The sequence below is a fragment of the Zalophus californianus genome, chromosome 11 (assembly GCF_009762305.2).
Source record: "Zalophus californianus isolate mZalCal1 chromosome 11, mZalCal1.pri.v2, whole genome shotgun sequence".
Classification (NCBI taxonomy): Eukaryota; Metazoa; Chordata; class Mammalia; order Carnivora; family Otariidae; genus Zalophus; species Zalophus californianus.
Window position 1 is genome coordinate 64,553,525 of NC_045605.1, and position 17,430 is coordinate 64,570,954.

General features: G+C 42.9%; 1 protein-coding gene across 3 annotated transcripts in view; it reads right to left on the reverse strand.

The window, feature by feature from the left end:
* SCUBE2 (signal peptide, CUB domain and EGF like domain containing 2) overlaps positions 1-17,430 on the reverse strand; it is a 72,774-nt gene that overhangs the window by 19,772 nt on the left and 35,572 nt on the right. For all 3 annotated transcript variants that reach the window (XM_027579591.2, XM_027579593.1, XM_027579592.2), the window contains 3 exons: positions 17,096-17,200; positions 14,367-14,522; positions 13,746-13,952 (listed from right to left, as the gene is read on the reverse strand). In XM_027579591.2, the coding sequence (XP_027435392.1) occupies positions 13,746-13,952; positions 14,367-14,522; positions 17,096-17,200 (468 nt within the window). The remainder of the gene's footprint in view (positions 1-13,745; positions 13,953-14,366; positions 14,523-17,095; positions 17,201-17,430) is intronic.

A 17,430-nucleotide genomic window follows, 5' to 3' on the forward strand; every position in this document is an offset into this window, starting at 1 on the left:
TTCTGCCTCTTGGTCCTGACAATCAATCCAGTAAAAGAAATTTTGCTAGAATACAAATATGACCTGGGCATTCCCTGAATAAACCCTCTAATGGCACCCTGTCACCTAGATATACAGCCAAGGCTCCTTAGCAGGATACTGAAGGTCTCTCGTGACCTACTGTGCTTTTCCCACGAGCCAAGCTACCCACCACATCCCACCTTCTGCTCCAGGTTTAGGGATACTGAGGTATCAATCACCCCTGTGCGCATCTTGCTCAGTCTCATTCCCCAAGGCTCCTCCTCTGCCTGAATACTCCTCTCCATTGACGCGCCATCTGTGCATCTCTCAAAACTCAGCTTAGGCTTCTTCTCTTCAGGGAAGGCTTCTCTAACTCTTCCCTGGGAGGACCAAGTGTGACTTGAGGGATGGTGTCTTATTTATCCAGGCCTCCTCAGCACCCACCGCAGAGCTGGCCCATGGAGCATTCTCCATATGAGTGCTATCGGAGTTAGATAATCGCATGGCATAGGCTGTACCCAGAAGTAAAAGCATTCCCATTGAGAGAGTTAGGGACATGGGCTCTTGAGACAGGTTTGGATCGGAAACCCTGGCACTGCCACTTACTTGCTGGGTGACACTGGGAAAAGTCTTTACCTCCCTATGCCTTAGTTTCCTGATCTGTAAAAAAGGGATGATGCAAAATAGACTTATGATGAGGATCAAATGAGATAATATATGTAAAGTGCTTAGCACAGTGTTAAACACACTGTAAGTGCTCAATAAATGTCAATATTTTACTAAATTATGTGTTGTGTTTTTATTTAGAGAGAGAGGAAGAGAGTGAGTGGGGGGGGCAGAGCGCGAGGGAGAGAGAATCTTATGCATGCTCCATGCCCAGCGTGGAGCCCAACACAGGGCTTGATCTCATGACCCTGAGATCATGACCTGAGTCCAAATCAAGAGTCGGACATTTAACTGAGACTGAGCCACCCAGGCATCCCCTAAATCATGTTTTTTAAAATCTTTTAATCAAAAGAATTTCCTACCAAGTCTGTGTGATAAGTATTGGTCTGATATCGGTCTATATTGCTAGTACAGACTTTATATTTTCCAAGATTTAAAACAAAAGAAAATTTCTGCCTGTTCAATTGCAAATAATTTCTCAATTCTGAAAAAATTAAGAAGAAAATGCCTGGCTCATTCCTGCCTCAGGCCATTTGCACCTGCTGATCTCTCCACAGCCAGAACACCCTCTGCCCCCATCAGAGCTTTACAAGGTCAGCTCCTTCTCACTTAGATCAAATGTCACTTGTTCTGAAAGCCTTCCTTAACACCTATGGAAAGTAATCCCTCCTCCCCTTGGTCCTTCTCTGTATTTTTATCTTCGTAGTACTTATAACTTCTGAAATTACCTTTTTCTTTACTTTTTAGTTGTCCATTACCTTCTGTAAGAAAGCGAACTTCATAAGAGAAAGCTCCTCACCCATTATGTTCTCACTGCTTCATTCCAAGTTCAGAGTGGCACAGAGTGATATCTGAATATATACAGGTTGAATTAATTTTTCTCAACGCTGCAGAGGAAAGCTACTGCTCTTGAAAGTTGAAGTAAACCTTTCCAGTCTCTCTCAAGAACCCAGGCACAAAATACTTCCCAGTTTGCCAGTTGCCTGGATTGTGTCTTCTAAAAATTTCAGCAAGTTTTAAGAATAATCAAATACAAAAATATATATTTCGGCAAGTATATTCCTTAAATAATTCAACTTTTATGAAGGGATAAACAGCTATGAAAGATATATGCAAACCTATGTCATCATTAATTTTTCTTTAGGTATGAAAGGCTTTATGAATTGGCGGAGCAAGATGGCAGAGGAGTAGGAGACCTGGATTTCGTCTGGTCTCAGGAATTCAGCTGAATAGGGATCAAACCATTCTGAACACCTACGAACTCAACAGGAGATCGAAGAGGAGAGTAGCAACAACTCTCTGAACAGAAAAGCGACCACTTTCTGGAAGGTAGGACGTGCGGAGAAGTGAATCTGAGGCGATATTCGGGAGGATAGACGGCGGGGGAGGGGGCCTCCGTCCGCCGCTTCTGGCAGGTGCTAGAGCCACGGAGCACAAAATCGGACCTTTTAGAAGTCGGCTCCGCGGAGGGACGTCGCTCTAGTGGATAAGCGGGGATGGAACCCTCGCGGTACAGTGTGGTCTCAGGACCCTCGGGGTCACAGAAAGCCCGGGGGTGCCTGAGTGCAGCAGAGCTCCCAGGTACCGGAGCGGGGAAGCCAGCTGCAGAGACGGAGCCGAGGCGCAGGCTCTCAGCTCGGGGTTGCCATAAACCGTGATGGGTGACACGGTCGGGCCACTGCTCCTCCAGCAGGGACCCAACAAGCGGCAGAGCCGGGGAGACTCCCCTTCCTCCCCCGGGAGGAGCGGCGCAGGAGCGCACCACAGGGATCTGCTGGGTTTGGAGACTCCACACGGGGTCGGGTGCCAGACATAGAAATGCTCGGTCACAGGCCAGAGACCAGGGAGACGGCAGTGACTGACTGCTTTTCTCTGGGGACCCACTGAGGAGCGGAGCCCCGAGTTCTTGCCTCCTCTGGGGCGGAGATTGGGAGGCCGCCATTTTCACTGTCGTCCTCCAAAGCTGTACGGAAAGCTTGCAGGGAACAAAAGCTCCTGAGAGCAAACCCGAGCAGCTTGCTTAGCCTGGACCGACAAGGGCGGGGCAATTCTGCCTCCGGCACAGACATTTGGGAACCATGGCAACAGGCCCCTCCCCCAGAAGATCAGCACGAACAGCCAGCAAGCCAAGACCAAGTTTACCGATCAAGGAGAACGGGAGAACTCCAGCGCTAGGGGAATACTGCACATAGAATTCATGGCTTTTTTTACCATGATTCATTAGTTTTTCAAAGTTAATTTTTTAAACTTCTTTTTTAATTTCTCTTTTTCCCTTTTTCAACCAACATCTTATCAATCCCTTTTTTAAAAAAAAACATTTTTTATTTTTCATTTTTAGAGTCATATTTTATCCCTTCATAGTAGTTACCCTTATTTTTGGCATATATATATAAGTTCTTCTCTCTTTAAAATTTTGAGATACAGTTTCTTCTAACAGATCAAAATATACCCTATATCACTAGTGTATGGCTTTGTTCTAGTCTCCTGCCTGATCACATTCTCTCCCTTTTTTAAAAAAATCTTCTTTCTTTTTTCAAACAACTTCTTATCAATTCCTTTTATAAAATCTTTTATAATTTTCATCTTTACAGTCATCTTCCATCCCTTCATTGTATCAACCCTTATTTTGTACATATATAAGTCTTTCCTCCTTTAAAATTTTAGGAGACACTTTTTTCTAACAGAACAAAATTCGCCCAAAATCTAGTGTGTGGCATTGATCTATGCACTAGCCTGATCATATTTGATCATATTCGGTTTTTTTTTGTGTGTTGTTCTGTTTTTGTTTTTAATCTTTTTCTTTTTGGTTTTTTTTTCTTTCTTTCTTTTCTCTTTCTTTTTTCTCTCTTTCCCTTTCTTTTCCCCTGGTTTCAGGTCTTTTCTGATTTGTATAGAGTATATTTGCTGGGGACGTTGTTAACCTGTTAGCATTTTGTTCTCTCATTCATCTATTCTCCTCTGGACAACATGACAAGATGAAAAAAATCACCTCAGCAAAAAGAACAAGAGATAGTACCGTCAGCCAGGGACCTACTCAATACGGACATTACTACGATGTCGGACCTAGAGTTCAGAATTATGACTTTAAAGATAGAAGCTGGGCTTGAAAAAAGCGTGGAAGTTATTAGTGAAACCCTTTCTGGAGAAATAAAAGAACTAAAATCTAACCAAGTCGAAATCAAAAAGGCTATTGATGAGGTGCAATAAAAAATGGGGGCAACAACTGCTAGGATAAATGAGGCAGAAGAGAGAATCAGCGATATAGAAGACCAAATGATGGAAAATAAAGAGGCTGAGAAAAAGAGAGAGAAACAAGTACAGGATCACGAGGGCAGAATCCGAGAGATAAGCGATACGATAAGATGAAACAACATTAGAATAATTGAGATCCCAGAAGAAGAAGAAAGAGAGAGAGAGGGGCAGAAGGTATATTGGAGCAAATAATAGCAGAGAACTTCCCTAATGTGAGGAAGGAAACAGGCATCAAAATCCAGGAGGCACAGAGAACCCCTCTCAAAATCAATAAAAATAGGTCAACACCCCGACATCTAATAGTAAAACTTACAAGTCTCAGAGACAAAGAAAAAATCCTGAAAGCAGCTCAGGAGAAGAGATATGTAACCTACAATGGTAGAAATATTAGATTGGCAACAGACCTATCCACAGAGACCTGGCAGGCCAGAAAGGACTGGCATGATATCTTCAGAGCACTAAACGGGAAAAATATGCAGCCAAGAATACTATATCCAGCTAGGCTATCATTGAAAATAGAAGGAGAGATAAAAAGCTTCCAGGACAAACAAAAACTAAAGGAATTTGGAAACACAAAACCAGCCCTCCAAGAAATATTGAAAGGGGTCCTCTAAGCAAAGAGAGAGACTAAAAGCAGCACAGATCAGAAAGGAACAGAGACAATATACAGTAACAGTCACCTTACAGGCAATACAGTGGCACTAAATTCATGCCTTTCAATAGTTACCCTGAACGTAAATGGGCTAAATGCCCCAATCAAAAGACACAGGCTATCAGATTGGATTAAAAAACAAGACCCATCAATATGCTGTCTGCAAGAGACTCATTTTAGACCCAAAGACACCCCCAGATTGAAAGTGAGGGGGTGGAAAACCATTTACCATGCTAATGGACACCAAAAGAAAGCTGGGGTGGCAATCCTTATATCAGACAAATTAGATTTTAAAACAAAGACTGTAGTAAGAGATGAGGAAGGACACTATATCCTACTTAAAGGGTCTATCCAACAAGAAGATCTAACAATTGTAAATATCTATGCCCCGAACATGGGAGCAGCCAATTATATAAGGCAATTAATAACAAAAGTGAAGAAACACATTGACAACAATACAATAATCGTGGGGGACTTTAACACCCCCCTGACTGAAATGGACAGATCATTTAAGCAAAAGATCAACAAGGAAATAAAGACTTTAAATGACACACTGGACCAAATGGACTTCACAGACATATTCAGAACATTCCATCCCAAAGCAACGGAATACACATTCTTCTCTAGTGCCCATGGAACATTCTCCAGAATTGATCACATCCTAGGTCACAAATCAGGTCTCAACCGGTACCAAAAGATTGGGATTATTCCCTGCATATTTTCAGACCACAATGCTTTGAAACTAGAACTCAATCACAAGAGGAAAGTTGGAAAGAACTCAAATACATGGAGGCTAAAGAGCATCCTACTAAGGAATGAATGGGTCAACCAGGAAATTAAAGAAGAATTTAAAAAATTCATGGAAACCAATGAAAATGAAAACACAACTGTTCAAAATCTTTGGGATACAGCAAAGGCAGTCCTGAGAGGAAAGTATATAGCAATACAAGGCTTTCTCAAGAAACAAGAAAGGTCTCAAATACACAACCTAACCCTACACCTAAAGGACCTGGAGAAAGAACAGCAAATAAAGCCTAAACCCAGCAGGAGAAGAGAAATAATAAAGAGCAGAGCAGAAATCAATGAAATAGAAACCAAAAGAACAGTAGAACAGATCAACGAAACTAGGAGCTGGTTCTTTGAAAGAATTAACAAGATTGATAAACCCCTGGCCAGACTGATCAAAAAGAAAAGAGAAATGACCCAAATCAACAAAATCATGAATGAAAGAGGAGAGATCACAACCAACACCAAAGAAATACAAACAATTATAAAAACATATTATGAGCAACTCTATGCCAGCAAATTAGATAACCTGGAAGAAATGGGTGCATTCCTAGAGATGTATCAACTACCAAAACTGAACCAGGAAGAAATAGAAAACCTGAACAGACCTATAACCACTAATGAAATTGAAGCAGTCCATCAAAAATCTCCCAAGAAACAAAAGCCCAGGGCCAGATGGCTTCCCAGGGGAATTCTATCAGACATTTAAAGAAGAATTAATACCTATTCTCCTGAAACTGTTCCAAAAAATAGAAATGGAAGGAAAACTTCCAAACTCATTTTATGAGGCCACCATTACCTTGATCCCAGAACCAGACAAAGACCCCATCAAAAAGGAGAACTACAGACCAATATCCTTGATGAACATGGATGCAAAAATTCTCACCAAAATACTAGCCAATAGGGTCCAACAGTACATTAAAAGGATTATTCACCACGACCAAGTGGGATTTATCCCTGGGCTGCAAGGCTGGTTCAACATCCGCAAATCAATCAACGTGATACAATACATTAACAAAAGAAAGAACAAGAATCATATGATCCTCTCAATAGATGCAGAAAAAGCATTTGACAAAGTACAGCATCCTTTCTTGATCAAAACTCTTCAGAGTATAGGGATAGAGGGTACATACCTTAATATCATAAAAGCCATCTATGAAAAACCTACAGCCAATATCATTCTCAATGGGGAAAAGCTGAGAGCTTTTCCCCTAAGGTCAGGAACACGGCAGGGATGTCCACCATCACCACTGCTATTCAACATAGTATTAGAAGTCCTAGCCACAGCAATCAGACAACAAAAAGAAATCAAAGGCATCCAAATCGGCAAAGAGGAAGTCAAACTCTCACTCTTTGCAGATGATATGATACTGTATGTGGAAAACCCAAAAGACTCCACCCCAAAACTGCTAGAACTCATACAGGAATTCAGTCAAGTAGCAGGATATAAAATCAATGCACAGAAATCAGTGGCATTCCTATACACCAACAACAAGACAGAAGAGAGAGAAATCAAGGAATCGATCCCATTTACAATTGCACCCAAAACCATAGATACCTAGGAATAAATTTAACCAAAGAGGCAAAGGATCTGTACTCAGAAAACTATAAAATACTCATGAAAGAAATTGAAGACACAAAGAAATGGAGAAACGTTCCATGCTCATGGACTGGAAGAACAAACATTGTGAAGATGTCAATGCTATCTAGAGCAATCTACACATTCAATGCAATCCCCATCAAAATACCATCCACTTTTTTCAGAGAAATGGAACAAATAATCCTAAAATTTGTATGGAACCAGAAGAGACCCCGAATAGCCAGAGAAATATTGAAAAAGAAAAGCAAAGCTGGCGGCATCAGAATTCCGGACTTCCAGCTCTATTACAAAGCTGTCATCATCAAGACAGTATGGTACTGGCACAAAAACAGACACATAGATCAATGGAACAGAATCGAGAGCCCAGAAATGGACCCCCATCTCTATGGTCAACTCATCTTTGACAAAGCAGGAAAGAATGTCCAATGGAAAAAAGACAGTCTCTTCAACAAATGGTGTTGGGAAAATTGGACAGCCACATGCAGAAGAATGAAACTGGACCATTTCCTTACACCACACACAAAAATAGACTCCAAATGGTGGAAAGACCTAAACGTGAGACAGGAGTCCATCAAAATCCTAAAGGAGAACACACGTAGCAACCTCTTCGACCTCAGCCGCAGCAACTTCTTCCTAGAAACATCGCCAAAAGCAAGGGAAGCAAGGGCAAAAGTGAACTATTGGGATTTCATCAAGATAAAAAGCTTTTGCACAGCAAAAGAAACAGTCCACAAAACCAAAAGACAACCGACAGAATGGGAGAAGATATTTGCAAATGACATATCAGATAAAGGGCTAGTATCCAAAATCTATAAAGAACTTATCAAGCTCAACACCCAAAGAACAAATAATCCAATCAAGAAATGGGCAGAAGACATGAACAGACATTTCTCCAAAGAAGACATCCAAATGGCCAACAGACACATGAAAAAGTGCTCAACATCGCTCGGCATCAGGGAAATCCAAATCAAAACCTCCATGAGATACCACCTCACACCAGTCAGAATGGCTAAAATTAACAAGTCAGGAAACGACAGATGCTGGCGGGGATGTGGAGAAAGGGGAACCCTCCTACACTGTTGGTGGGAATGCAAGCTGGTGCAGCCAATCTGGAAAACAGTATGGAGGTTCCTCAAAAAGTTGAAAATAGAGCTACCATACGATCCAGCAATTGCACTACTGGGTATTTACCCCAAAGATACAAATGTAGGGATCCGAAGGGGTACGTGCACCCCAATGTTTATAGCAGCAATGTCCACAATAGCCAAACTGTGGAAAGAGCCAAGATGTCCATCGACAGATGAATGGATAAAGAAGAAGTGGTATATATACACAATGGAATATTATGCAGCCATCAAAAGGAATGAGATCTTGCCATTTGCAACGACGTGGATGGAACTGGAGGGTGTTATGCTGAGTGAAATAAGTCAACCAGAGAAAGACATGTATCATATGACCTCACTGATATGAGGAATTCTTAATCTCAGGAAACAAACTGAGTGTTGCTGAGTGGTGGGGGGTGGGAGGGATGGGGTGGCTGGGTGATAGACATTGGGGAGGGTATGTGCTATGGTGAGCGCTGTGAATTGTGCAAGACTGTTGAATCACAGATCTGTACCTCTGAAACAAATAATGCAAGATATGTTAAGAAAAAAGAAAAAGAAGAAGATAGCAGGAGGGGAAGAATGAAGGGGAGTAAGTCGGAGGGGGAGACAAACCATGAGAGACGATGGACTCTGAAAAACAAACTGAGGGTTCTAGAGGGGAGGGGGGTAGGGGGATGGGTTAGGCTGGTGATGGGTATTAAAGAGGGCACGTTCTGTGTGGAGCACTGGGTGTTATGCACAAACAATGAATCATGGAACACTACATCAAGAACTAAGGATGTAATGTATGGTGATTAACATAACAATAAAAAATTTTAAAAAAGACTTTATGAATTAACTATGGAGCTTAAGGAATTTGTTCCTCTGAGAATATAATCACTATATTTTTTTTTGCCATCTTGCTAGAATTGATCACAGATGGTACAAAGTTCACCTGCAGCAGACTGTCCCCAAAGTCCTTACATGCCAAATGAATGAGACTTTTCTATGCAAAAATGACTATAATAAAGACAGTGTTTAATTGGTCAGAAGTGATTATGTTCTTTGATGACTTTGGACTTTAAAATTTATTTTTTAAGTGATACTGGAAAAATAAACAATTCAGTGGAAAAATAGGCAGAGAATGTGGATATTCTCAGAAGAAATCCAAATGGCCACAGGCTTATGACAGCATACTCAGTTTTACTAAATAATCTAAGAAAAACAAGTTAACATTTGAGTATCATTTTTGCTTAGTAGATTTGCAAAAATTAAAAATGTCAATGACAAACAACCCATGTTAGCAATGATGTGGGACAATGAGCACTCAGCTACAAGGCTGGAGGGAGTCTATAGAGGCATGGTCTTTTTGGAGGATAATTTGGCAGTGTCTATTAAAGTTTTAAGTCTGCATGTCTTGACCCAGTAAGTGGACTTCTAAGACATTTCAAACATGTTGGCCATGTGTGCAAAAAAGAATCTTTGTGCAGCATTGTTTGTAGTTAAAAAATTAGGAATGTTCACCAACAGGGGTATAGCTAATAAATACTGGTGTCTTAGAACAAATACAGACTAGGAAGCTTTAAAAGAAATAAGGTAATTCCTCTATTAGCACAGACGGATGCCCGTGATCTACTTTATCCTTAGAAACAACCCAGCAGGGCGCCTGGGTGGCTCAGTTGGTTAAGCGACTGCCTTCCGCTCAGGTCATGATCCTGGAGTCCCGGGGTCGAGTCCCGCATCGGGCTCCCTGCTCAGCAGGGAGTCTGCTTCTCCCTCTGACTCTCTTCCCTCTCGTGCTCTCTCTCTATCTCATTCTCTCTCTCAAATAAATAAATAAAATCTATAAAAAAAATTAAAAAAAAAAAAGAAACAACCCAGCACTATTCAAATTGTATTGATATATATTTTTTAAGGTGGGTGGAAGGGCAGAGGGAGAATCCCAAGCAGGCTCCAGGCCCAGTGTGGAGCCCAGTACAGGGCTCGATCTCACAATCCTGAGATCATGACCTGAGTCAAAATCAAGGGTTAGACACTTAACCGACTGGGCCACCCAGGCACCCCATATATTGATATATGTTTTTAAAATATGGTTTGTTCTTGGGGAGGGGGGTAGGGGGATGGGTTAGCCTGGTGATGGGTATTGAGGAGGGCACGTTCTGCATGGAGCACTGGGTGTTATGAACAAACAATGAATCATGGAACACTGCACCAAAAACTAATGATGTAATATATGGTGATTAACATAACAATAAAAAATTAAAAAAAAAAATAAAATATGGTTTGTTCTTAATAAGCCGATAGCTGTCAAAGTTATTCTTTTAAGGCGTAAGTCAGAAACCCTGTTGCCCCTCTGCTCAAACTTTTCACTGGCTTTGTTTCTCACTCATTCAGAGTCAAGAGTCCTCCCCTGGCTTGCCATTCCCACATGATCTGGCCCCGGGCTACTGCTCTGAGCTCCTCCCTCTTCCCTCTCTCCGGCAGTTATCTTTCTGGCCTTCCCCTTGCCTCAGGGTTTTGGGTACTTGCTGCATTGTTCAGCTGGGACTCTGTCCAAATGACTCTGTAACAACCACAGCCTCCAACCATAGTCTCTACCTTTGCCGGGGGGGGGGGGGGGGGGGGGGGGGGGGGGGGGGGGGGGGGGGGGAGTACATTCCTCCTCAGCCATCCCCCTCTCCTGCCACATTCTATTTCCCTGCCCTGCTTACCCTTCACATACCCTTACCACCGCTGGCTACACGATATACTTCCTTCTTTATTGGTTTGTGATCTGGCTCCCTCCTAAGATTTTTACCTTTTTGTTTCATTACTGCATTCCCAGCACCTGGAATAGTACCTAGCACACCATAGGTGCTCGATAAATATTTGTTGAATGGATAAATAAAATTTCATTTTTATATGTGCATGAAAACCGATGTAGAAAAATACATAGCGAAAAATACAACAGCCAAAAATCACAAAGCACCCATTGATTCTTCCTGAAAGAGTAAGAACTTTTACCCTTACTATATACGTTTCTGTACCACTGGAAACATACACTATTTTGGTACCTGGAAAGGAAGTAAAAAATATTTTAAAGGAAAAATGTAATGGTTCCATCTGCCCTTCCAGTGACTCCAAATGCTTTTGGGGGCTCCTTTTGACCAACACTGAAAATAATTTTCAAAAAGAACTATCCTAGGCATGTCTCCACTGTATGTACCACCCAGAGCGCAGAAAATATCAGTAAACTTGGTCTTTATGAAGTTCTAAGACCAGCAAATAGTTCAGGAATATAAGGAACATAAGACACACTCTCCGCCCCAGTACACTTACTCACTCCCTAGCCCACACCATGTGTCCTCTGGTAAAAAGCTTTTCTTTTCTTTTCTCTTTCTTTCTTTCTTTCTTTCTTTCTTTCTTTCTTTCTTTCTTTCTTTCTTTCTTTCTTTCTTTCTTTCTTTCTTTCTTTCTTTCTTTCTTTCTTTCTTTCTCTCTCTCTCTTTCTTTCTTTTCTTTCTTTCTTTCTTTCTCTCTCTCTCTCTTTCTTCTTTTTCTTTCTTTCTTCCTTTCTTTCTCTTTCTCTTTCTTTCTTTCTTTTTCTTTCTTTCTCTGTGTAGAATGCAACTTTCTTCTTTTTTTTAATTTAAATTCAATTAGCCAACATATAGTACATCACTAATTTTTGATGTAGTGTTCAATGATTCATTAGTTGTGCATAATACCCAGTGCACATCACATCACGTGCCCTCCTTAACACCCATCACCCAGTTACCCCATCTTTCTAATTAACACATGCAACCCATCCTTACACACACTTCCTCCCTTCAGCAGGAGGAAGAAATTTCACTGGTAATTCTTTGTGCTGTTTTCTCTACATGGTAAAATCTTCAACATTGCTATCAGACAGGGTGAACCTGATTTGGTTCCATGTAGGCTTAAAAAGTCATCCATTGCTAGAGGGAGCTCTTGAGACAAGACACATTGCCTCTCAGCAACAAATCCAACATAACTTAGCATGACAAGCATCTCAGGACACATTTACACACACAACAGCCACAGTGTCTTTCATAAGCTGTCATGGTCATGAGGCCTCTGTTAAGTAACTCCTGATCCTCATTCCTGGGCCTTTTTCCCAGGAGCACAGTCGTGGTAGTATTGGTAATACTCTAGTTTTGCCTGATTTCTTAACTGGCCACAGAGGCTCCCTGGCAAGGCTGCAAGGCCTCTCCCTAACAGGATAGCAAATGGGGAAAGGGACCACAGTTTAGCTCTGAGAGGCCAGCAGGAAGACTGGCCTGCCTGTCCCTGACAGTTTCTGCAAATCACCCTCTAAAGTAGGTCAGCAACAGCCAACTCTCATCACCATTTTGGTATGGAAAAACGGAACTCTTTAGAATTTTAAATGAGAACAAACCAATCAGCTGGGTTGTTTCTAACTATTTTTTTTTTCTTTTTAAGAGAGTCAGCTAGAATAAAAGTCAAGACTATTTGAGAACCAGCCCCTCGTGGACAATTACACTTGATTTTACACTTGAGTTTTACTACGTTTTGGCAAAACAATAGATTTGGGCTGGGGGATTATTGCTGACAATTCTCCTCAATGAGTGCCTTGGGCTCAGCTTTGCTTCTTCAGAAACACTGGCTTATTACTCCTTAGCTCAAGCCTCACTTCTAGGGCCTTCTAATGACGCTTGAGAAAGGACGTCAATTTATTCTGGAGGAGTCTTGTTATCAAAACACACTTTATTTGGGACCAGAGCATAGGCTTTGGAGTCAGACTGTCAATGTGATCTAGAGCAAAAGAACCTAGCCCTCTGAGCTCCGCTTTGTTCATCTGCTGGGTGGAGATAATGACTGCAACCTGGTAAGGTGACCATTCAGGGTGAATGGGATAATGCAGACACCATCTTAACATTGTACTTGTGTCAGAGGAAAACTCAAGAAAGCATTACCATGATTTTCATAAAGTGAGACTATAAAGGGATTACCTACAAAGGCAGAATCTCCCATAAATGCCCAGAACAGTTTCACCCAACAAACAAATCTCAACACCGACCACCCTAGAACCTCTTGCCCAGGTTCCTCTCGCCTAGAACTTCATGAATTGGTGTTGTTCAAATGCCGGGTCTCCAAACTTAATTCTGAAACACACACACACAAACGCACACAGACCATATATGGAACTGTCACTACTAGGAGTCTTGGGCTGAAGCTCAGGGATCTCATAAGGCTGCCAAGCAGCCCCCCAGACTTGCCACTGCACGAAGCTATGGACAGGAGACTGTTCATGGCTGCCATCAGCTGGGCCAGAGGGAGATGACGGGACCTGACAGTGGGGCGTGCAGGAGGCTCATGGGTGCCTCGCACCTCAGTCCTGTCCCTGCCCGGAGCCACAGTGCTCTGAAGATCACCGTCTACCAGACCCTTTAAAGTCAGCACTCCCTTTTCTTATCACCTTACTGTTCTCCATTCTTCAATTTGGCAAACATTTATTAAGTGCCCACCACAAGCCAGACACTATGCCAGGTGCTGGAGAGCTCCTGGTCCAGCAGACACAACAGACCCCAACATGTAGTTCCCAAATGACAGTGGGTGTCCACGGTGTTCTCTGGAGTGAGCCCAGACAGAGAGAATGGGCCACACTTTTGGTGACCCCGAGTCTTTACAGAGCTCAAGACAATTCTGGTAGCAAGAATGTCCTAGCCAGCAGGTCACTCACCGCATCGGTTTCCTGCATGGCCCTGGCCCACTCCACAGGACCGCCCTCGGTGTTCAGATGTTCTGGGAGACGTCTTTGTCGCTTCCAGGTCCATGCCTGAGAGCTGGAGGTAAAACTGCTCCCTGTTGGCAGCCTTCCGGAGTGCGCGGATGGCTTTCCGGAGCCGCTTCTCTGTTCGCTTGACGATGCAGCTCAGGTCACAAGACGCTACCGAAACAAGAGGGATCACCGTGGGAGGGGAGGTCAGGCTGCAGCATGTGAGGGTGTCCAGACCCACTGCGGGACCCACCAACACCCACAGTTCCCTGGGGACAGAATGGGGGGAGACCTGGGGCTGGGCACCTCACAGGCTGGGCAGCATTTGACTCAAACAGAAATTGGTTGGCCAAAATGGAATCTTTGAATTTTTATGAAACAGATAAAACCATGAGGTTCCAAACCAATTCAGCTTAGTTTGGGAGTGAAAAAACAAAACAAAACAAAAACAAAAAAAAAAAACAGGAGATACTTCGGTGGTTGCATTATCTTCTCCCCCGCCCCAAGAATAACGAAAAGTGAAAGGCAAAGGAATAAGGAGCAAGCTGTGAGAAGCCTGGCACCAAAGACTGTTTTCAAACCAACCTGTCACCTCCTTTTGGTTAGTTTCAAGTTCAAACTCAACAGTGATAAACATTTCCTTAGTGGCACTGGGGCGGCCAGGGGCTCCCGGGACTTGCTTGCTGGAGCTGCATGTAAGGTTTACGTAGCGGAAGCTCTCTTTTACTGAGCTGGGCTTCTCTGTATGAAGAAACAAAATTATCGGAAGCCAGATCCTGGCAAAGCACTCAGTTGAACATTCGCTAGAGCTCAGTAAACATTTCATTAGAACAACTCTCAAGGGACGAAGTGATTAACTCCAGATGCCAGGATGCTGCAAGCCTCAGCTTGGAGCATGATGACATTTTAATTTTGAAGAGCCTCCTATATAACTTAACAATTTAGCTCTTGAAAATTCTTTTCATGGATGAATGCTGGATGTGTGCGACTGACCGGCCACATGTGTGGAAGACAGGAACCAGGGTCGCCTTGAAGTCCTAACTGCTGGCCTGCTAAGGTGTGCTCTGTGTTCTCACAGTTGGTTTCCTTAGAGTCGGACTATGATGTACCAAGCAGGGGCTGAGGCTTCAAAGAGGGAAAATGAGCACAGGAGTGGAAAGGAAACCAACTCCCGCTTTCAGGCAAACTGAGCTTGGAGTAATTGCAACCCAGAGGGGAAGCTGGAAAGCACATTAACAGTGATGTCTCATTTTGAAATAACCAGGAGCAATGCATGGCACAAAGCATCTAGAGAACCAAACAGTCTCATGAAGGCATCTAGGGTGGGAGGAAGTGTTGCGTAAGGCAGGGCTCTGCACATCCCCATTCCGGACTCTCTACCCTCCCCAACCGCCCCCCTCCCCGCCCCGGTGGCTTCCAGTGGATCTTTTAACTAATGACTGTTAACCCAAATCAAAGAGCAGTTCTGTGTATCATCCACACAACTGACTTGTCTCTGGCATAAACCCTTATTTTATTCAACTGATGTGTCATCTTTATCATATTCTTCTTCAACTCAAAGCAATAGGTTATCAGGAGCCAAAGGAAGGAGGACGCAAATTAATCCCACCTCACCCCACCCCTCCCCCGGAAAATTCCCCTCACCTTTTCAAAACGCTAACTTCAAACCTCAAACTAAACGGACATCTTTCAGCTTTTCCCAAATCTATATTTTAAATTTTTTATTTTGAAATAAGTTTAGATTTGCAGAAAAGTGCTTAGATAGAACCGAGAGCTCCCATATATTCTTTGTTAAGTTCCCCTAATGCTAACACCTTACACTATCCTGTATATTTATCAACACTGAGAAATTAACATAGTACAATACCATTAAGAAGACTAAAGACCAAGACTATTTTTAGATAATGCTTTTTCCCTCTATCTAAAAGTATAAATGCTGGGGCGCCTGGGTGATTCAGTTGGTTGAGCAGCTGACTCTTGATTTCGGCTTGATCATGAGGTCATGATCTCCGGGTCATGGGATAGAGGCCTGCACTGGGCTCCATGCTCAGTGGGGTGTCTGCTTGAGACTCTCTCTGTCTCCCCCTCTGCCCCCTCCCCTCAAACAACAAATCTTTAAAATAAATAAATAGGGGCGCCTGGGTGGCTCAGTCGTTAAGCGTCTGCCTTCGGCTCAGGTCATGATCCCAGGGTCCTGGGATCGAGCCCCACATCGGGCTCCCTGCTCGGCCAGGAGCCTGCTTCTCCCTCTCCCATTCCTCCTGCTTGTGTTCCCTCTCTCACTGTCTCTCTCTCTGTCAAATAAATAGATAAAATCCTTAAATAAATAAATAAATAAATAAATAAAGTATAAATGCTCACTGTGGAGAATTTGGAAAATGCAGAAGAAAATAATGAAAATCTCCTGTCATCCCCCCACAACGAGATATAACTACTACTAATGATATGGTGAGTTTCCTCTCTTTTTCTTCCACTAATACTTTTTCTTACACAGTCTGGGTTGTATAGATATATGAAATCTTACCCTCCCCTCTCCATCTTAGCATTATAAGAACATTTTCCTATGTCCTTAAACATTCTTTAAAAACACGTAATTAATAGCGGCATAAAATTCCATCAAATGGAGGTACCAAAATTGACCTCAGTTTCTTAAAATATGCAGCCAAAAGTGACTACAGTGAGCTTCATGTTTATTTGTATGATTTATGTGATGGCAAACTGGGGAAAGAAGCATCCCTAATACATGAGTCATGATTTTTTTTAATCTCTAAAATTATTTTATGAAATAATACAGGAAGTGTGAGCCAGGGAGGCGAGGGAAGGAGAGGAGTATTGGGTCCTGCTTTTCTCTACCAGGCCAGTTCTATTTGGATGGTGTTTGTTCTGCTGAAGCCAATGGAGTCACTGCCTCCAAAGACTGGATCCAACAGGAAAGCTGGATATTACATCTTTGTTCATCAGAGATTATCCTGAACCAAACCTTTCTCATTTCTTTGGCTTATATTCCAAGCAAAGTCTGAGATCTAGAAGATTTAACCCAATATAATCGCAAACTGCCAATGCATCTTAAAGCCCTTACTGATTCCCGTGAACTCACATGTTTCTCCAGAGCTCACCATGTGTGCCTGGCAAAGGAAGCCCTGAAGTATAACTCCAGAGCTATACACGGGGGCTAGGCTAGGCTCCTCTTCCCCCTGTGGAGAGAGTCCTTGGAGATTCTGGACTGTCCGATCCCATCTGAAGGGCTCAGCATGTTACAGGCCCCTTTCCCAACATGCAAGCAAGCTCCCTGCACCAGCCATCTGATTCCATACCTGGTAGTGCTGGTCGCAGATCTTCGGAAAACAGCTCAGCCTTTTTCAAACTACACTTGCCTTCATTTAGTTTAAAGGTTACACTTGTCCTGACGGTGGTGACATCTTCAGAAAGAAACAAGTGAGAGATGTTACCTTCAGAGGCAAAGGAATGGAAAGACCCGGTGGGTAATGACGAGCTATCCTGAGGCGGGGTCCCACCACACGCTGCACACCCTGAGCCCGTCTCTTACCCTGAGTCCACAAAAGATTTGGCTCATGGAGTGCCCATGATCCTGAGGCTGGGGTTGCCAGGAGCCTCCTAAGAGTAACACCTATCCTTCTAGCTGAGATGA